Consider the following 22702-nt stretch of genomic DNA (forward strand, 5'->3'; position numbering starts at 1 on the left):
CAACTATAGCAGCAACATTGCCATTACTAAATAAAAATATAAATTTTTCATTATCTGATAAAAGGTTAAAATGTTCATTAAAATGTATCGCTTCATGTATCATGATTTGTCTTAGATCCACATACAATGGGCATTTTAAAATGACATGTAGTTCATCTTCAACAATAGAGCTACAGTTAAAACATGTCCTCTCGTGGACTTCTTTCCTTTCATATCTTCCAGTTTCTATTTTTAGTGGAGCTACCCCACATCTAAATTTAGCAAATGAACTTCTGTTTTTTAATGACAAAATATTTTGCAAATAATTTTCAGTACAATAGTTATTTTTAAACAATTTGTAAGTCCTCAATTTGCTTCCCTCTGCATATGCAGCAACTCTTGTACACCAATTTGATTTAAAATTATCAAATACATCTTCTTCAATTTGTTTAATACAATTTTTGTTCAATACATTTAATTCAAAATTACAATATTGCTCATAATTATACAATTTTAACATTTCTATAACTCTAAAACTCCAGTTTTTAATTCTAGTATTACACTTTCGTATAGACCACTTAAAATTTTTAAAATTTATCCTGTGTGGGTCCATTATGGAACACCTAGCCCAATGTCTCAAGACACTTGACCATTGTTTAACGCATGGAGGTTTCCAGCCCATATCACCTGCTATGGCATCATTTGGAGTGTATTTGCCAACCCCCATGAAAAATCTCATGGCCCTGTTTTGGACTGCATTTATGCAGGAAAAGTCTCTGGTTCCCCAAATACCTGCACTATAACTAATAACTGACCATACCATTGTATCATACAGCTTTGAAAAAATTTTGTGCTGGAAACCACCATGCGTTTTACTCTTTACAATTAATAATCCTAATGCTCTACTGGCTGACTTCGCTACTGCCTTAGCCATTAACTGATAATCTAAAAATTCAGTCAGTAATAAGCCTAAATATTGGTAACTTTTTACACATTCCAAACCATTACCACCAATAGAAAAAGTACATTTAGTTTGTAAAACAGCTGGATTTCTAAAATGCATGATCTTAGATTTATTTATATTAACTGTCAGCTCATTGTTGAGACACCATGTATTAAGCACATTCAACATTTTTTGCAAATCTTCTTCATTCTCTGCCATTAAAATAACATCATCAGCATATAACAATATAGCTAATTTTTCTTCATCTATGTTAATACCAATATTCAAAGCATTAATATCCTCAACCAAATTATTTATATATATATTAAACATTATAGATGATAAAACACAACCTTGTTTCAATCCAGAATCAACATTAAACCATTCAGTCATATTACCATTAATACGTACACTACATTCTACATTAGAGTATAAAGCTTTTAAAGAATACATAAATTTTGAACTAATACCTAAATTTTCCAGTTTGTTAAACAAAAAAACTCTATTAATTGAGTCATATGCTTTCTTAAAGTCTATAAAAGCTACATATGTTGACAATTTACACTTTTTCCTGGTTTCTATTATTGATGTTATAGTGCTTATATGATCAATTGTACTTTTGCCTTTCATAAAACCGTTTTGCTCGTCGTTAATTATTTCCCTTTCATCTAACCATTTGACTAATCTTTCATTTAAAATACTACAATACATCTTGTATGTGAATGGGGCTAGAGTTATGCCCTTATAAGATAAGGGGTCTCTAGGATCTGATGTAGAACATTTTGGTATTGGGGTTATAATTCCCTTATTCCATATATTTGGTACATTACCAGAACTGAAACATAAGTTAAATAATTTATGTAAAATAGAAATAATAGAGATAATTTTACAAAATTCAGCTTGAATAAGGTCAATTCCTGCACTTTTACAATTTTTTGCATTCATTACAACTTTATGAACCTCATCAATAGTAATTTCCTTATCTAAATCAATACAAATAATATTTTCTTTTAGAATACAATTTTCAACCTTATTATAATCTGTTGCATCTACATTTGGGTTTAATAAACTATGAAAACTACTTTTCCATTTATTTAAAACAGTTTCTAAATTGTTAGATATAGTTCCATCATCCAAAGTAACTTCATTCGGAATACGCATCTGTCTCTCGTTACCAATACCAATTTGACCAATTCTACGCCAAAACTGATTCGTATCATTGTCACTAAAATTAACCAGCTCTTCCTGGCAGCGGTACCAGTACTGACGCTTATATTTTTGTGTAAGCTTGTCAAAGTCTTTGCGTTTATCAACAAAGTCTTTGCGTAATTGTTGTTTTAAGCTACCCTGTTTACAAGTTACATAATCTCTTTTTGCCGTGCAAACAATGTTCCATTTATTTGTTAGTTTGTCATTCCACCATGGTTTCTTTATTCGTCTTTTTCGATTGTTTGTACTGTTCAGAACTTTGACCTTAGTTTCTAATTTATCATTCATTTCAGAGTGAAGAATTTCCACAAAGTTATTATATAATTTATCAACCTTTTAGAACATTGTATATTATCTATACACATATTAATTTTATCCAATATATCATTATTTGTCATCCAATCATTTGGGATGTTTTTCACATCATATGAAACATATGTATTATTTTGATGGTTCAAGCTATTGTGAGCACTATGTGATAAATCAATAGAACAAATTTCATTTATGTTATCAAAATTGGTTTCAAATTCCCAACATAATACAGAATGATCAGGTATATGATTTGCTCTAAATGAACCTGGTTGGAGCACTTTTATTACATAAAACACTTGCTCTTATAACTTTAAAATTGTTATAATGACACAAACTTTCATATGGAACAACACAGTAGTCGACAACCGATAAACCTTTAGTAGAGACATAGAATGAAATTCAAAACAGTGTAGCTTTGGTCATTGATTGACACATTAAATTCATCCATTGACTGGGACAATTTACGTGAACGTTTGTCTGTAACGACCACTGTTCACGACGTACCTACCATAGACATTTAAACTGTGGGGTCACCAAATGTTTCTAACGCCTTTAATTATAAAATAATTCGAAACAATAATCAGGAATAACCTTTAGGTTTTGATTTATATAATATATATAAATCAAAACATCGTGTTATTTCTGATTAATTTTTCGAATTACTTTATTTATGTGTTGAGAACCTTTGGTGACCCCATAGTTTAAGTGTCTTTAAAAAGTACATAGTGAGCAGTGGTCGTTACATACAAACGTTCACCTTAATTGTCCCAGTCAATGGATGAATTTAATGTGTCAATCAATGGCCACAGCTACACTGTTTTGAATTTCATTCTATGTGAAATCATCATGGATAGGATATCGCCCATTTAAAACACAACAATTCACTGTTGACAAGAATTCACTAAATATTTCACCATAACTATTGGTTTTAAAATCGGTGATATTACGTTCAGATAATTGGTCTATTCCCTGAATGAAATCGGTGTAATTACCTAAACGACTGTTGAAGTCTCCACATAAATAGAAAGAATTTCCTTTAGGTATTGAATAAATTTGCTCCATTAGAACATAAAAAAAGTTGTGCGCATTTACAGACCTTGCTGAGAATTCTGGGGGTAGATAGACAACACATACATAAAACATATTTAAAGAATTTTCCATATCATTAAATTTGACCCATAAAATTCCATCTTCCGAGTCATTTATGTAACAGGACAAACAAGAAGGTGTAATTATATATATGCCGGGTAATTGTTGTGTTTCTTTATTTCTTCATGGATCAGTGATTTTATTACCTAATTAATTACTGGCACATGCCGTCGGACAAAACCTTTGATGACAGAAAAAATCAAATTACGACTTAAGGTAGATAGGGTATCTTCCTCCATCTTGGATTTTGAAATACTAGAAAACAAGGTCTAGATCTTTGATGAAATGTGCAAATTTTTATAGTAGTAGGTAATTCATGTGTAAGAATTTTCATTATAATATAGAAAATGTCATGTTTGATCATATTTATGATTGTATTTTACAAAAATAAGAATTCTTTTGTTTGATTAATTTTTTTCCAACTTTGTCAAATAAGGGGAGGCAACTCAAATGCAAGGGCAGATAATCCAGATAGTGTTACTTTTACAATAGAATGTGTTAGGAATTTACCCATTTTACATGTAGCAAGAAAACGAGTCCGGTGACCCCATTTTTTCTTTTTCTTATCTGAAAGCATAATATTGAAGCTATCTTCTCATATTTTATCTCAAAATTCTATGGTGTGGTTTGCGTTTTATGGCGGAAAAATGGGTTTTCCATGCATAATCTATACAAAATCTTGACAATTTTGAACACCCTGTAGGGTGAAAATAAGTCCGGTGACCCATTCTTTTTATTAATGTTTTTAAACAAGCAGGATATGAACTACATTTTGGCAAATTATTAAAAGATTCTATGGATTATAATTTAGACACCCCATCTACCTTAACTTCAATTTTTAATGACCAAAAATTTCAGATACATTATGTTCATGAAAAACTACGTCCGATGGTATGTTTACTTCATTCATAGCACCATCCAATCATAGGCTTAGTGCAGTTTCATGAGCTTAGTGCACCAAGGCGGCCTCGGTGGTGTTTAGACGCTCCGTTTATTTTAAAGACATATATATGGTTGAACATACGATTACATGAATAAATATACTACAATACGGTGGTGGCTAGTCTACTTGTCCTTATAAAGGTCCATATTTCCAAGCCAAACGATTTGGGCGTCTGCTCATTTCAAATCCTAAGTATAAACTTCCCCGAACCCGGTGAGTGACGTCATACTTATAGTTTCAAGGGACAACGAGCCCGGCCGTGCCGGATGTCGAGCACGTGCAAGAAGCAGGAAGTCCCGACATTCGGACAAGATAATTTCCTTGTCGGTCTCGGAAGAAAGAGATACGAAACTATTAAGTAATTCTTAAGTTAACCAATTTCCCAAAATAAATATAATATAGACAAGTAAACAAAGTAACCACCATTACATTTTGATTCAGAATTCACGGAAGTTACTTCCGGAAGGGAGACAACTCGAAACGATAATATGGAAGACTCCATTTCGCCTGAAGGGATGTTCTACGATGTGATACTAGTACTACATTTATCTTAATTTAAATGATGCATTATCATGCATATGATTTAAAATTATGTAACAACAATAACCCTCAATAGCAGACATACATAGAAAGGATCCCATGAGTTATGAATTAATTAATTGAGTGGGGAACAGTGGCGGATCCAGAAATTTTCATAAGTGGGGACCCACTGACTGACCTAAGAGGGGGCCCGCTCCAGTCAATCTTCAGTGATTCCCTATATAAGCAACCAATTTTTTTTCCAAAAAGGGGCGCCCCCCTCTAAATCCGCCTCTGGGGAATCCAGAGCAACCATTCAATCTAAAACCCCTTGAAGTCAAGAAAACTATACGCATGCGCATACTTTCCAAAGCAAGAACGTATATTAAATGTTTATTAAACGACCTAGATGGTTCTCCATTTCTTTATGGAAGTACAATCTCAAATATCAGTTTCGTGATAACATATAAGAAAACTCCACTTACACTTGAATTTGGTAAAACAGAATATTTTCATCTAGATATTATTAAAAGAATTGGTTAACAGTACATCAACCTCCTAAGACTTTCTTCAATTGCTTGTAATTTCGAATAAAAATGACAAAATTGGTGTCATATTTATATATTTGTTCATTTTCTGTCAAAGTCTAAATCTACCGTGATTTCTATACTCGCTTTCCTATTTTAAAACAATTCCTTATGTACTTAGATTCGAAATGTGGTTTGCATTTTTTTTTATTATAACTGTGTAGATGTAGGTTCAGTATGTGGTTAAAGTTTTAATATATCAATAACTAGGTTTATGTCAAACTATCGTATAATTTTACGATAGCTGGACACAAACTGTTTATGGTCAAAATAGCATCCAGTGCATCATGACGAAATTATATATGATTTATTTTCCCGTAATTTATGGATGTTTAAAAGGAATTTCTGGACGTATCTACATTCTGAGGTTAAAATTTGGTGCATATAAATTATTTGTAAACCCGTGGTCAAAGTTAATGAAACTTTCTTGGAGGAAAACGCGTATAGCGCAAGAATAAAATTCCATCCTGGTAATTATGATGTCGAGTTAATTTACATGATTAATTTATAAACCTCCATATTTTGTAATGAAACTTGTGCAGAAATTAAATGAAAATATTTGATTTGTTTAAATCCTGTAATGGACTGATATTGAATAAACATAAAAAAAATTACTATCTTGAATCTAAAGAATGTTGTTATTGATATGAGTTTTCAATATTAAACAGGAATGGTATGGCATTCTCAATAACTTTAAAACTTCCGAAGGCTTAGCACCCGCTCATCTACTACCAGCTGGTATGATTGGCCTGGATCCAATAGGGCCTTTACCGAGGTACGGGCGTACACTTGAAAATGACCTAGCTACGCCACTGGGCAATAACTCCAATAGAGTCGACTAACGATTTCTAGAACTTAAAAACTGTCCTGCTAATCATTTATACTTATTTAAGTTTCTATACCAAAATGTACACTTAATCTGTATTTTGTGGTTAATAAGCATTGTGTTTATTAAGTTTCATAACATTTGGTTCAGGCTTACCAAAGTAAGGGGAGGGATATAACTTTGGGACGAACAAGGGTTAAACTTTATGCTTCCTTTGTTATGGCAGGAGCATAAAGATACTCACATTTTACGCGTGTATGTATATAGATGAGTATATAGACGCCAGGGGCGGATCCAGTCATTTTAAAAGGGGGGGGGGGGGGTTCCAACTATAATTCCCCATTCAAATGCATTGATCGTCAAAAGAAAAGGGCCGTTCCAACCCCTGGAACCCTCCCCCTGGATCCGCCACTGGACGCAAAGTTGAAAAGAGCTCATGTGGCCCCAGGTGAGCTAATAAAAAAGAATATTGATATTCGAACTTTTAATAATAATCCAAAATATTCTTCTCAAATAGTTTAACTGTTTATAATCAATCACTTTTAACATCCATACACCATACAATTCCCCTTTCACACTGTTAATGACCATCAATGAATTATTTTGAACAAAATATTGGACACAACTTTCTTAAAGTATTACACCATTAAACATGAACTGACAAGTGAATTATTATTAAAGAACACTTCTCAAACATTTACTGCATGATAGACTGTAGTCATAATATAAATGGGGGAAATGTATATAGATGAGTGCAACAAAATAAATAAAAACAGATCATACACATTAAACAACTGTAAAAACAAAAAAAAACAAAAGTGCTCAGTACCAACAGGAACTTATTTACACTGTTCCCAGATACCAATGAACATAGTGGCAGTCTCTAAATACAAAAGATGTTTCCTGCTTATTCATATGTATATATCACATCAATAAACATATAATTTGCATTTGTTTATATCTTTTTCTGGACATTCTCGTGTTTTGTCAAAGTAATAAAAACAACCATCTTTTCTCTGAAGTTTCTTAACGTATCCATTGTGAGGCCATCTGTCAATCTGAAAAAGAAATAACAATTGATAAATGGTAATATATAAGTGTGTATTTTCGTCAAAAGTGATAATTTACACCCAGTAGTGCGCTGCTCGATTATAACAACCACAGAGGTCCGTTTGGACATAATTCAAGCTTGCTACAGCCCTGAATTTGATTGTGATTTTGGAGATAGTGGTATATGGCATGTAAATAATGTGACATCCTGATGTCAAACATAAACACTAGACATATAATTTCGTACGCTACTGAATGGATTTATTATTCACATAGGCGGATCCTGGGGGGCCCCGGGCCCCCCCTTTCGTGGGAAAAATTTGGTTGATTATATAGGGAATCAATCCGAATCATTGAAGCATGACTGGAGCGGGACCCCCCTTAGGTCAGTCAGCGGGCCCCCCCTTAGGAAAAGTTCTGGATCCGCCACTGATTCAAACCACTGAGGCACAAAATATGACTTCATATGTTTAATTTTTTTTAAATAAATTTAATAACCAGAATAAAATGATGTGATCAAATTTTTTCATAACATAGGTTTCTTATACAAAAAAATGTGGTTAAAGATCTTAACAAGAGTGCACACAATGAATCTTTACCAATCTTTGATATTATGTTGATAGTCCTAAATATAAAGCTTTATTTCAACTGTCATATAAACTTAACATTAACCAAGGAAACTAAACATTGACCAATTAACCATGAAAACCAGGTCAAGGTCAGATGAACCATGCCAGGCAGGCATGTACAGCTAACTATTCTTCCATACAACAAATATAGGGAGGGTTGTTCCCAACCTGATAATAACAAACACAAGTCAAATTACGGCCTTCTACACAGGGCTTTGATCCAGACCAAACAGTAAGCTATCAGGGATCCCAAAATTATTAGTGTACACAATTCGAGCAGGAAATCCAACTATCTAATTTATATATCCAAACGGAAAAAATTATACCAATGACCCACATCAAAAAACGATAACTGCTGAACGACAGGCCCCTGAATCAATCAGGACAGGTGCATAAACATGCAGCGGCTATGGATAATTTTGTTTTGTCAGTATACAATATAATTGCAGTTGAAGGCAACTTCTTCAGAAGTTCTTTGTACTTTATTCTAACAACGAACATTTTTTGATAGGGAATATAAGTAAGGGGGAAAGTAACCAATGTTTTGTTCTGTACAGGTATTTCCGCTGTTATATATTTATATCAATTATCAGAGCACTCCCACGTGGGATAAATTGCTTTTATGCTGAAACAAATATTCTCACAGATATTTACATAGCGTAATCGGGTGCTTATAGGTTTAAAATCGTTATATACAGTTTAGACTGATTTAAAAAAAACAAATGTTGATATCTTTTAATAATATTTACAAAAAAACGGTGCGGGAAATAGACATGATTACATTTCTGGATGCGGGAAGCGGGAATATAAAAAAAATTTAAAAAAATATGTTTTGACAAAAATAGGTGCGGGCGGGTTCCGTTGAACAAGGAATTTAATTGGTGTGGCCTTATAGTTTAAGAAAAACTGACAAAACACAAAAACTTAATACTGAGCAATGAACCGTGAAAATGAGGTCAAGGTCAAACAAAACCTGCGCAACTGACACATAGATCATAAAATATTTCCATAAACCAAATATAGTTGACCTATGGCATATTGTATTAGATAAAAAGACCAAAACACAAAACCTTAACTATAACCACTGAACCATGAAAATGAGGTCAAGGTCAGATGACACCTGCCAGTTGAACATGTACACCTTACAGTCCTTCCATACACCGAATATATAAGACCTATTGCTTATAGTATCTGAGATATGGACTTGACCACCAAAACTTAACCTTGTTCATTGATCCATGAAATGAGGTCGAGGTCAAGTGAAATTTGTCTGACGGGCAAGAGGACCTTGCAAGGTACACACATACCAAATATAGTTATCCTATTACTTATAATAAGAGAGAACTTAACATTACAAAAAATCTTAACTTTTTTTTCAAGTGATCACTGAACCATAAAAATGAGGTCAAGGACATTGTACATGTGACTGACGGAAAGTTCATAACATGAGGCATCTGTATACAAAGTATGAAGCATCCAGTTCTTGCACCTTTTAAAATATAAAGCTTCTAAGAAGTTAGCTAATGCCGCCATAGCCGTAGGATCACTATCCCTATGTCGAGCTTTCTGCAACAAAAGTTGCAGGCTTGACAAAAAAATGGCTAAGTAATGTCCCTTAGACATTCAGATTTTTATACCAGCCCATAATTTTAATGGTATAATGGTATGATGTCGTCATCATCTGGTCGTCCGAAGACACATTTGGTGTCTGGACAATAACTTTAGTTTAAGTCAATGGATCACAATGAAATTTAAGAAGACGGTTTAATACCACAAAAGGAAGGTTGGGATTGATTGGGGATGAGGGTCCCAACCGTTTGGAATTAGGGACCCAAAAAGGGCCAAAACAAGCATTTTTCTACTTTCAGGTTAATTACTTGTGTATAAGTATTTTAATTGCTCAGAAATTGTACCACAATGTTTAATACTGTACCACAAGTAGAAGGTTGGGATTAATTTTTGGGGGTTGTGGTGCCAATAGTTTAGGAATTAAGGACTAAAAAAGGGCCAAAAACAAGCATTTTTGTAGTTTCTGGACAATAACTTGTTTGTAACTGAAAGTTTATGGATCTCCCTGGCATTGTAGTTTGTACCATAAGGTTCCATATCGCAAAAGGAAGGCTGAGATTGAGTTTGGGGGTAATTGCTCCAAGGGTGGATTCAGTTTGGGGGGTTATAATTTTTTTAAAGGGTTCAAATTTTTTTTTCAAAATTTTTCAAAGGACTTGGGTTCAGTAAGACCCCTTTTTGGCCCCAAAATATAGCAGTTTTAGATACCTTAAGTTATATTTTTGAAAGTAAAATGCTTCTGCTACATAAATATGAGCTGTTTTGACAAGACAATGCACAAATATTGCGTTCTAGCATCATTATGTTATGCTAAATTACTGAAATCTTCAAAATTTAAGCATTTTGGTTAATTTTTAGATGGTTTCCGTCTAAAATTAAAGTGGCCGCATTCGTGTTCATTCATAATATTGAAATATAAGTTGTATTTGATGATAATACAAAACATATATAAAGGTTGAGGATGAACACGGATGCGGCCACTTTCATTTTTGACAAAAACCATCTGAAAAGTGACGTTTTTTGGCATATTTGATAGATTTTTCATATTTAAGCCTGAATCAGAGCGTTTTTAATGACTAATTATATAAAATCAGTTAAAATCTTTCACATAAACTAATCGAATCAATTGAAAAAGACACTAAAGTGTTTAAAAAGTGTCCAAAAACTTTCGTTAGATGAACCTGAAATTTGAGTCCATAATTGGCCCTTTCCCGAAGCTACTCCTTTCAAATTTTCAAGAATCTTTAATTGCATAGTATTGTGCAATAATTGCACAGAATAGGGCAATAAACTTGTAAGATCTTGACATCTATTTTGTGTCAGAAAACTATACTATGTCAAAAATTTAATTACAATCCAAATGTTTTTACTAATCATTTAAGTGGAATTTCATGGACAATGAAAATCACATTTGTCTGTTATCATCAGAACAATGCTCATTTAGCTCCCTAAGGAGCAATTTTTGAAGGCCTTGCGCAAATACTTTTAAGAGATCTTTGCGCAAACAGTTTCTTTGTGGAACTAATGAGTTGAAACATTGAACTCTAATAAAAAATTATGAGCTAGCCTGGGAAAAATCATTAAAGGCATGATATTACATTTCAAAACTTGAGAATTTTTGTGGGATTGTAAGAAAAAGGAGTATGTTCAGTAAGGTCCTAAAATGGCCCCCATTTTTAGCGTCAATTTCAAATTTGGATTTATTGACCAATATCACAATAAATTATAGCTTATACAGTGACTAGATAGGAAATAAGCCATTTTGTTGAAAATTTTACGTTTTAGCGTTTCATTATGACGTCACAAGTTACTCATATTGATTATTCACGAAAAAATCAATGAAAATGGGTAAATTTCCCATAGATTAATAGACAGGAAACATAGAGCGCATAAGTCGACAATAAAGATCTTTTAATATAATGTTTGTGAAGACATTTCACATGTTTTATTTGAATATTAAGTTTGTCGACGCCTGCGCTCTATCTTTCCTGGTCCTTAAATTGGTTGAAATCTAGCTGTTTTTGTCAAATTTCACCAAAGCCCTTTATTTTGACCTATTTGGGATGTAAAAATCAACGTGTTAGAATAAAATTTTGACAAAAACAGTTCTGTTAAACTTTCTCACATATCTTTAAGGCAACTTAAAACATTCATTGTCTTGTTACTTTGAACTTTATAATTGGGGCCAAATATGGCCCTTACCGAACTTACTCCTTTACTTATACAAGTGATTTTTTGAGAAAATTAAGGGGAGATTATTCAAACATTATAAATTAGTGTAATTTTGTTCTTCTTCTTCAAGTAAATAAAAATTACTTGTACAAGTAGTACCCTTGACTGTACTACCGAGATTCATATTGGAGTATTTGTGTACTCATTGACGTTCCTAAATGTTACTCGTACATCTTTTTTCTGTATTATCTGATATTCTATTGCATCTCTGTATCCAGCAAGCTGAAATCGATATGCTTCTTCCACTTCATCTGACCACTGTTTTGCACGAGTCATTGACTTTGGTTCTGCAATAGCAGCCATACCAACACCTACAAAATACCAATTTCTAGTTTTAAACATGTTTTTAAAATAATTAAAATAAACTTTTACAGGTAGCTGTAAATTTTAGTTATAAAAGAAACAAAAACACAGACTTTAACTTGTCCACTAAATTTAAACTTCATGGCTTTCTTTAAAGTTCTTGTCTCATTTTCAAGGCAATAGGGTTAGGATCTGTAATTGTTCATTTGGCTATCGTACCATATCATTTTCATATTAATAATAACATTTGCAAAAGCTATTTTCTATAATTATTGTAACCATTTTAAAGGGAGTGGGTACCACCCTCTGGCTCTGCTGTTGCATACAGGAAATTTGATCATTCAAACGATAATTTTTTGTAAATATTTTGTCTGTTGTGGTATGTAAGGAATAAAAGTATCTGTGTACATTAAATGCATTTGATTCTGTTATTAAGAAGGTCAACTACAAGAATCAAAATAACTGACAAGTCTTTATTCATCATGTTCATAAATATATCAAAATACCCTTTTCATATCTTTTTGACAGAAGACACCTTTAAGTAGCATAATCAGTAAACATTTGGTATAAACATGATAAAATGTAATTTGTCCATGTTATGTTCATACGGTATATCACAAACAAATGGTTTGGGTCCAGAAATAAAAATTTGAAATAAATTGTTATACATATAAATTATAAGTACATGGCATGCAAATTCTCTATGACTTTACCCGAAAAGTCTGTGTGATTGACATATGCCTTACACATTTAGGGCAAGACACGAAAGTTTATCTTGCAAAAATCACTGTCAACAAAAGTGTCACTGTTTGCATCCTCTACTGGTCTTACAAGCCTATTCCATGATTATGGAACACGAAGCCCCCTTTGCATAATACATAAAGTTGTCAATACTTGGCAGAAAGGAGGTTTTACAAAATTTCTCAAAGTTGCCCTTTTGAGTCATTGTTATAAAAGTCAAGTATGCCCTGTCTACCAAGACTGTAGCGAGATATGGTTTATGTGTCATTTAAATTGTTCATGATTTCAATCCTTTCCCTAAAAACCCTTTGTCGTCTAAAGGTTCCACATTGGTTGTGCCTCAAAGTATGCAAGGCAACAGCCGTCTTTTATGTAACATGCTTCGCGACAGGATTACACGTAAATAATGTTTGTGATTCACACACTATGTACGACAATCGCAAAGTACAATTGTTGTATGAAACAGAATTATCATGTAACGTTTGGTTAACGATCGAACGTACACTAACAATTGTTTTATGAAACGGGAGCCAGATACCTAAAAACATTTTGACAGAACATGCTTTTAAAACTTGAGTACACAACTGAATAAAAACTCAACAGTGAAAAACGTAAGCAGTAAAAATTGTTATTACGAAAGCACATCACATGGGATATATCCCTTACTGTCAGCTGGCGCAAAAAGGTATGCGTCAAAAAACTTTCAACTTGTACAAAAAAAACCTGTATAATTTATAATTTGTACAAACTTACATCTTGTATACAACATATATATTATATTTCCATGCCTATATGCATTGTTTCAATTTATTTATTATTGTTGCTCAGCTCTGGGTCTATTATACTTATAAATATAATTAGTCCCAGCATAACTTTTATAGATTTATATATCTGTTTCTGGTTCATCATAACAAACAAACAAATATGACCTTGTTTTCACCTCAAAACTACTCTGTGTAGACTTACCTACACTTTTGTATGCAGTTTGGAAAGTTTTAAGGCCTAGCATCAACTAGATATATAAAAGTTTTTTTTGCATATCAGAAATATAAAATCTTTATTGGTTTGTGATGGGCATTTTTTCCCTTTCTGTTGGGAAAGAGGTTTGAGAACTTCCCCACTGGTAATAATGGAAGTGAGCTGTTATAATTAATTGACATGGAAAATAGATGGACAATAGATACCCAACAGTAATTGGTGATTTAAACTGTGTACCTGAGTAGTCCAAATAATTATCATTATCTCTTGGAAGGCTATTTTAAATTTTTGCTTTGACACCTTCCTATCGATGTAAGGCATCAAAGAAAACTCAACTGTTAGTTTATTTTATCAGGGACAAAAAAGGGCACTGCAAAATCCAGTTAAGTTTTCATTTTTCTAAAACATACAAAGCATTTAAATTTTATTTATCTAAGGCATGTAAGGCATGCCATGCCTTAAAACATTTCCATATGCACATGCAGGTTTGTCTGTACTCTGAGTAAATTTTGAGGTGACTTTAATGAGAAACAATGAGTTTTATAACAGAGTATTTTTTAATTGAATCTTAATTGATATAACAAATTTCTTCCAAACAAGCACTTCTCTATAAAACCCGATATTTTTCTGTCTGCTTTGTCCATATATTTTCAACCTTCCCGTATTTTATTTTCCTCATTTTGACTTTTTTTTTTTTAATTATTGGAGGGGGGGGGCGAAAATTCCAAATGATCAATAGGAAATATGAAGTGTATAAAAAAAATAAACACGAAGAGACAGCTGCAGATTTTTCGGTCTAAGGAAAGTCATAGTTTAATGACTACATGACACGTGTGTAGTAGAACATGTCGACTTGTTTTAATTGTGTGATGTTATGGGACACTTACTCAAGGTACTGTAATGAGAGTTTCGGACAACTAGGTTAAATGTTAGTTTCAACGATTTGTTATAAAATATAAAACACAATGTCAGGTTCGCTGTTGCTAGTTAACAATAAACGAATATAACCCTTACTGTGATTGGCTATGAGACTGAAGAGTGAACAGCGGAATCATCGCTGAGCACATTGATCCACGAAGGACGAAAGGAGAGAAAACTGTGTTATGTCTCAGGACCACCATATATGAGTATTAATTTGGACTGTCACCATACTTACATATTCAGTCATTTGTACTCAAAGATCTTCAAATAAATAAATATATTTCTCAAAACAACTGTAAAAACTAAGAGTTAATGTTATTCAATCAAACGTGTTTTAAAAAATAGAGAATTTTAAAAAACAGAAAACCAATAACTTACAGAGGCGGATCCTGGGCGTGGTCACCCGGTGCCATTGAACACCTGTCATAAAGTTGTCATTATACTTACCGGCCTTAATTAAGGCGAAATACATGTACCTTAATTATGTCACTTAGGTGAGTTTTTGAAACAAGTGTCAAATGTTCGGAATCCTTGGTGTTTTTCCATACAATGCAAGGAAAATATTTTGCCCCATAACACCTATTTATTTTTCAACATAAAATATATAAAAGGTCATTTTACAAAATTTAAGCAGATTCTTAATTTTCTTTCTTTTGATTTGAGACCCAAATAATACCAATGCAAATATAAGGTAAAGGTCCGAGTCAGCCTTTTCCCCGCCATGTTTTATAAATGAAATATGTCGAAAAGAAACTCCATGACCATCATTATTTTTAGCGTATTATTATCCTTAACTAATACTCTTCCAGCTTAAAGTATTAATTTTGATTTCTTAATTTCTTAAATTTTAACTTAGACCACCTATAAAGTACATCCTTAACATGTATATTTATACAATGAACATGTGAATCTATAAAAGGGAATATCCGCCAAAATTATACAATTCTTAATTTGTGAAATGCAATTTCTTAATTTGTAAAATGTAATTAATTCTTAATTTGTAACATGTATTATTTAGAAAAAATACACAAGACGTAACAAATCAACATGTTACAATTTTTAACAAAAAAGGGGGATCAACCCACGGAACATCTCACCCCTTCCCGGCCGCCACTGATTAGATTATATTATATTATGTTTTAATATTATAGAAAAGAATATAACAACTTTAATGGATAGAAATCGTAAAATATTGGGTGTGAGTTGGTAGAAATACGAGTTACAATAGTCAGACCAAAACTAGAATACTGCTGTACAGTTTGGGATCCATACACCTCAGAAAATATATATAAATTGGAACAAGTACAAAGAAGAGCTGCAAGATATACTTGCAACAGATATCACAATACCAGCAGTGTATCTGAAATGATAGAACATCTAAAATGGCAATCCTTACAAGAACGCAGACTAAAAACCAGACTCCAAATGTTGCACAAAGTCATCAACAATGAAATTGAGGTGCTCCTTAAAACATACTCTCATCTGAACCAAATGTGCTTATTGTTTTTTATCTTATAGATATAAAAAAAATATATATAAAAAATGTAAAAATTGAAACTTAAAAAATTGTAAATTTCATAAATAAATAAAAGTAATAAAAAAAATTAAATTAACTTAAATTAACTTAGTCCTCATACAGGCATGCGCCGGAAAGTAATCCTCAAAAAGTTGATGGTATTCCGTAAGGCAACAACCATTTTCTTATCTGGGGGGGGGGGGGGGGGGGGGGGATTTTTTTGAAAAAAATATTTTGATGGCCTAGCTGAACGAAAAAAAAATTATGTTTTGCACTGTAGCTGAAAAAAAATTATGCTGTCACCTGCTTGAAAAAAAAAAATTTGCACTGCTGAATTTGAGAATAGTGAAAATAACAACAGTTGAGACAGTTGAACAGCAGATTATAAACATCTGTCCAGTCTACAGATTAAGCTAAGATTTATATTTATACCTTATTACTTTTTGTATTTTCCTGTAATAGTGTTTGATCCGGAAATATTTAAAAGCATTCCAAATCTCCCACATGTACTAGTATTCTACTACATTAAGACATACTTAAAACTGCAACTATTATAAAGATGATATGGTCATTTTATAACAGGGATAGATATGGTATCATATTAAAACAGTCTTTTAAAGTAGCCCTGATTGTGTATGACACAGACTTGTATACTGGTAGTATTTTCCTTTGTATCATTCTGTATCATTCTTTATACCTTTTTTTTCAATGGAATGTCAATTATCATAGTTGGAAACAGTGGATGTTTATAATTTGGAGCTACTCACTCTTTGCCATTACATATGTCAATGGTGGCCACTTCAATTGCAGTATTAAAATTCAAGGACTGTGGTACCTGTATGACGGACTCAGAGAATATCATAATGTAGAAAGTGGGCTAAAAAAAAACAACAGAGACTACAGCCAATGCCAGGATACAGACCGAGCCATGCACTTTACATTTTACATCAATTAAAAAATTAAAATGAGTTTTATGTAAATTTTATGGTTTTGAGAAAAAAAAATGTATTTCTGTTCCATATTATAGGAAAAAAAATTTTGCTTTCCTTCTCATAAGAAAAAAAAAATTTATCGGAGGAAGGTTCTGAAATTTTTTTTATGAACATAATAAAAATCCCAGCCCCCCCCCCCCCCCCCCCAGATAAGAAAATGGTTGTTGCCTAACTAAAGAAGAAGAGTTGGTAAATATTGGGTACGAGTTTTCGAAGGTACGAGTTGACATAGTTCCACATAGTTCCACAGCGACCTCGTGTGGAATATTGTTAAACTATTTTATTCTAGATTTGTAAAACTTCTAGACTTGTCAAACTTCTTAACATTTTGACTTGTAACTTGTATTTTTTCTTTAGAAACGGAACTTCTCATTGGCTGGCAGCGGTAACAATAACTCAGACGCGATCTCACAAAAGGTGACTCAAGCAAAGTAACTACATTTTACCAGAGACATAGTATTATATCATGTATATGCAGTCTCTGATTTTACAAATTAAGAAATGTATACGTAGAAATTCATGTAAAGAATGATCGAAGAAACTACGTTAACAAATTAAGAAATTGTGTTTACACATTAAGAATTTACATCACAAATCAAGAAATGTAGAAATTCATGTAACGGATGGAAAACATACATGTTAGCCCCACAGGACGCAATTACGGAATCCGGGTCCGTTCGCGCCCATTCACGTTCGCACCCACTCATGTTCGTCCCCTTTCACTTTCGCACCCTACATGTTCGCACCCAAAGTCTGTTCGCACCCTACATGTTCGCGCCCAATTTTAATTGGTTTTGTGTTTGATAACTTTGTAATCAAATTTTTGTCAAGTGTATTCTAATAAGTTAAATTGTTGTCATCGTCTCAAAATAAAGTGAGACAGCATTTTTTTTGTGTTGAACAAATCTTAATCATGTTTTGGATAGTGCATGTATTGTTAAAAAAATTAATAATCCTTTCTAAATAAAGTGGGATTCTGTCAACGTTTTATTTTGTGCTGAATAACTCTTAATCATGTTTTGGTTAGTGTATTCAGTGCTATAACTTTTGTTTCATTGACTTGTTTTAAAATGAAAGGAGATTCTGACTACGTTTTTTTCTTCTGTGTTGAATAAATGTTATCAAGTTTTGGTTATAATAGTGTATTGCTATATTTAATTGTGTTATTGTTTCAGGTCACAGGGACCAAGCTGTTAAAAACAATTATCCGGTTTTGTGTTTTTCATTTAAAATCTTCAAAGTTTTACTCATATTAAGCTATAAATACTTTCAGTATTTACACTAAAGCAATTTTAAACAACAATCATAATTTTCCAATTATTCAACTGGAATGTGAATTAAAATTGGGCGCGAATGTGTAGAGTGCGAACGGACCTTGGGTGCGAACGTGAAGGATGCGAAAGTGTTTTGGGCGCGAACAGACCTGATACCGCAATTACGACTGGACACAATATTACGAACGATTTCCAATGTTTGCCCTCTGAGATCATATTTATTGATATTTATCAATAAATGTTTTTATAAATAAAAACCCTATTAAAATTCCCTTGTTTTCATGATAATAAAAAATGGTGAAAGTTGATGACGATGACAAAATCATTCCGAGTGAAAATATTATAAGAACGGCAATCTGGCCTGCAAGTTATATAAAAAAAAAATAAAGGTAAGAGCATATTGCCTTCTATTGTTAATATCAGAGACATATGTCTTGGTTAATATATAGAAAGAAAAATATCTCCTAATTCTCTTCAATTGCGTGATGCCTTTTATCTTGCCCTAATAACCCCACAATTGACGTTTTTTAGACTCTTGTGACCATATTTATGGTCAAAAGAAAATATGTTAATTTTATTGAAAAGTGCAGAGAACTCCGAAAGAAATGTTGACCTATTTAAAAAAATCAATCATAGATGAATGATAAGTACACCACCGAAATGGATAAACTTGAATTTAGTGCTCCTTTAAAGGAGGAACTTACATAAAAACAATAAAATCAGAAATCGTTCCCTTACAGGAAGTACACCACTAATTAATGGCCCCATTGCTTTCTATGTTAAATTCCTCAATTTCGAGTGGTCACAGCTCTTTTATCTTAAGTTCAAATCAAGTGACAATCATTGCATGTCAAAGCAACACCTTCTGGTGTCCTGTACTAAAAAAATCAACATACCTTACATTGCATATAAGAAAGAACTGGTTCCCGGAACTTCGGATGTACCAAAACAGGTACTTCCAAACTGACAAAAAGGCAAAATGTACCCTCCTTTTTAAATTTCATGCCATTTTTTTATTATTCAAATTTATCAGTCAAAAATTGTTCTGCAATGATCACCAGTCATGCAGCTTTCATTTGATACCAAAATTAATAAAATATTCTAAATATATTGAAAGTTATGTCCATGCGTAGGAACTATTTTGTGTTAAATATTTACTACTTTCTGGTATGTGCTTTCTGGCCGGGCCTGAATTAGTGGTGTTACACCTATAACAGAACCAAACTTGCTATATTGACTTGAGCATTACTTTATTTCATTCTATAATATATTTCAAGCAATAAAAAACATATAAAGCTTTAGTCCAAATACTATTTTATTAATTTTAAGCTCAAATTGGACTGGTAGTAACATATGGGTTATTCAAAGAAAACTGCATATGGATATTACCATTGGCCAATATACCTTTTTTATTCTCAATATTATTGTTTTATTTATTAATTTCTATTATGAAAGCTTTGTGCTTACTAATAGTCATATTTTTATCAGAGGTTCTTCATTAAATAAAAATATATCAGTTTAAACTTAAGACATAAATGAGAAATTATCCCCCCTTTTTTCTTGAAACTGGAAAAGGGCTTTTTTTTTGTATATACCATAATTCAGTGGTAAAACATAGATTAATAAGAGCAATTTATATATCCCTCAGCTAGATAACTTGCTAAACTGGTTCAAAATTGCATGTACAGTGAGATTTTAGAATTCTTATATGAGTATATACCATTTGCCTTGATTGTAAAAGGCTACCATAAGAAAAACAAAAAAACTTGAAAAATCATAAGATTATTTTGACCAAGAGCTATTTTGTTCCATATACAAGTCATAAAATACTTGTTTTATTGATTTCAATCAGAAAAAATGCAAAAATAAGAACTTGGAGTCAAGTCTTAACTGCATGCATGCTGTATGACCATTAAAGGCTAACATACTAGAGTATGCCAATTTAAGAGCTTAAATTTCCCATAAGCAGGACGGTTGACCAAAAAAGATGATTAAACATGATTACTAACATCAAATTGGACTTATTTTCATTGAAATAGGTACAACTTCTAAAAATTGGATTTCTGGTGATTCTCTGTAATACAGAACCAAACTTGCTATATTGACTTGAGCATTACTTTATTTCATTCTATAATATATTTCAAGCAATAAAAAACATATAAAGCTTTAGTCCAAATACTATTTTATTAATTTTAAGCTCAAATTGGACTGGTAGTAACATATGGGTTATTCAAAGAAAACTGCATATGGATATTACCATTGGCCAATATACCTTTTTTATTCTCAATATTATTGTTTTATTTATTAATTTCTATTATGAAAGCTTTGTGCTTACTAATAGTCATATTTTTATCAGAGGTTCTTCATTAAATAAAAATATATCAGTTTAAACTTAAGACATAAATGAGAAATTATCCCCCCTTTTTTCTTGAAACTGGAAAAGGGCTTTTTTTTTGTATATACCATAATTCAGTGGTAAAACATAGATTAATAAGAGCAATTTATATATCCCTCAGCTAGATAACTTGCTAAACTGGTTCAAAATTGCATGTACAGTGAGATTTTAGAATTCTTATATGAGTATATACCATTTGCCTTGATTGTAAAAGGCTACCATAAGAAAAACAAAAAAACTTGAAAAATCATAAGATTATTTTGACCAAGAGCTATTTTGTTCCATATACAAGTCATAAAATACTTGTTTTATTGATTTCAATCAGAAAAAATGCAAAAATAAGAACTTGGAGTCAAGTCTTAACTGCATGCATGCTGTATGACCATTAAAGGCTAACATACTAGAGTATGCCAATTTAAGAGCTTAAATTTCCCATAAGCAGGACGGTTGACCAAAAAAGATGATTAAACATGATTACTAACATCAAATTGGACTTATTTTCATTGGAATAGGTACAACTTCTAAAAATTGGATTTCTGGTGATTCTCTGTAATACAGAACCAAACTTGCTATATTGACTTGAGCATTACTTTATTTCATTCTATAATATATTTCAAGCAATAAAAAACATATAAAGCTTTAGTCCAAATACTATTTTATTAATTTTAAGCTCAAATTGGACTGGTAGTAACATATGGGTTATTCAAAGAAAACTGCATATGGATATTACCATTGGCCAATATACCTTTTTTATTCTCAATATTATTGTTTTATTTATTAATTTCTATTATGAAAGCTTTGTGCTTACTAATAGTCATATTTTTATCAGAGGTTCTTCATTAAATAAAAATATATCAGTTTAAACTTAAGACATAAATGAGAAATTATCCCCCCTTTTTTCTTGAAACTGGAAAAGGGCTTTTTTTTTGTATATACCATAATTCAGTGGTAAAACATAGATTAATAAGAGCAATTTATATATCCCTCAGCTAGATAACTTGCTAAACTGGTTCAAAATTGCATGTACAGTGAGATTTTAGAATTCTTATATGAGTATATACCATTTGCCTTGATTGTAAAAGGCTACCATAAGAAAAACAAAAAAACTTGAAAAATCATAAGATTATTTTGACCAAGAGCTATTTTGTTCCATATACAAGTCATAAAATACTTGTTTTATTGATTTCAATCAGAAAAAATGCAAAAATAAGAACTTGGAGTCAAGTCTTAACTGCATGCATGCTGTATGACCATTAAAGGCTAACATACTAGAGTATGCCAATTTAAGAGCTTAAATTTCCCATAAGCAGGACGGTTGACCAAAAAAGATGATTAAACATGATTACTAACATCAAATTGGACTTATTTTCATTGGAATAGGTACAACTTCTAAAAATTGGATTTCTGGTGATTCTCTGTAATATAACAGAACCAAACTTGCTATATTGACTTGAGCATTACTTTATTTCATTCTATAATATATTTCAAGCAATAAAAAACATATAAAGCTTTAGTCCAAATACTATTTTATTAATTTTAAGCTCAAATTGGACTGGTAGTAACATATGGGTTATTCAAAGAAAACTGCATATGGATATTACCATTGGCCAATATACCTTTTTTATTCTCAATATT

General features: G+C 32.1%; 1 protein-coding gene across 2 annotated transcripts; it reads right to left on the bottom strand.

The window, feature by feature from the left end:
- Positions 1–7150: 7150 nt before the first annotated feature.
- On the bottom strand, positions 7151–14996 carry LOC139484896 (meiosis expressed gene 1 protein homolog). Of its 2 annotated transcripts, none has more exons than XM_071268952.1 (3): positions 14978–14996; positions 12119–12258; positions 7151–7525 (listed from the first exon to the last, which is right to left on the bottom strand). In XM_071268952.1, exons 2-3 carry the CDS (start codon positions 12248–12250, stop codon positions 7397–7399), a joined length of 261 nt encoding a protein of 86 aa, XP_071125053.1. In that variant the 5' UTR covers positions 12251–12258; positions 14978–14996; the 3' UTR covers positions 7151–7396. The 2 variants fall into 2 exon arrangements, with proteins under 2 accessions (XP_071125053.1, XP_071125045.1); XM_071268944.1 differs by having other exon boundaries at positions 14857–14979.
- Positions 14997–22702: the final 7706 nt, after the last annotated feature.

This window comes from Mytilus edulis, chromosome 1 (genome assembly GCF_963676685.1).
Source record: "Mytilus edulis chromosome 1, xbMytEdul2.2, whole genome shotgun sequence".
Taxonomy (NCBI): Eukaryota; Metazoa; Mollusca; class Bivalvia; order Mytilida; family Mytilidae; genus Mytilus; species Mytilus edulis.

Coding starts and splice junctions, on each gene's coding strand:
- LOC139484896 (XM_071268952.1), bottom strand. CDS start 12,250: ATGGCTGCTATTGCAGAACCAAAGTCAATGACTCGTGCAAAACAGTGG. Junction 7,526..12,118: donor AGATAATACAGAAAAAAGAT/GTACGAGTAACA, acceptor TTTCTTTTTCAG/ATTGACAGATGGCCTCACAA.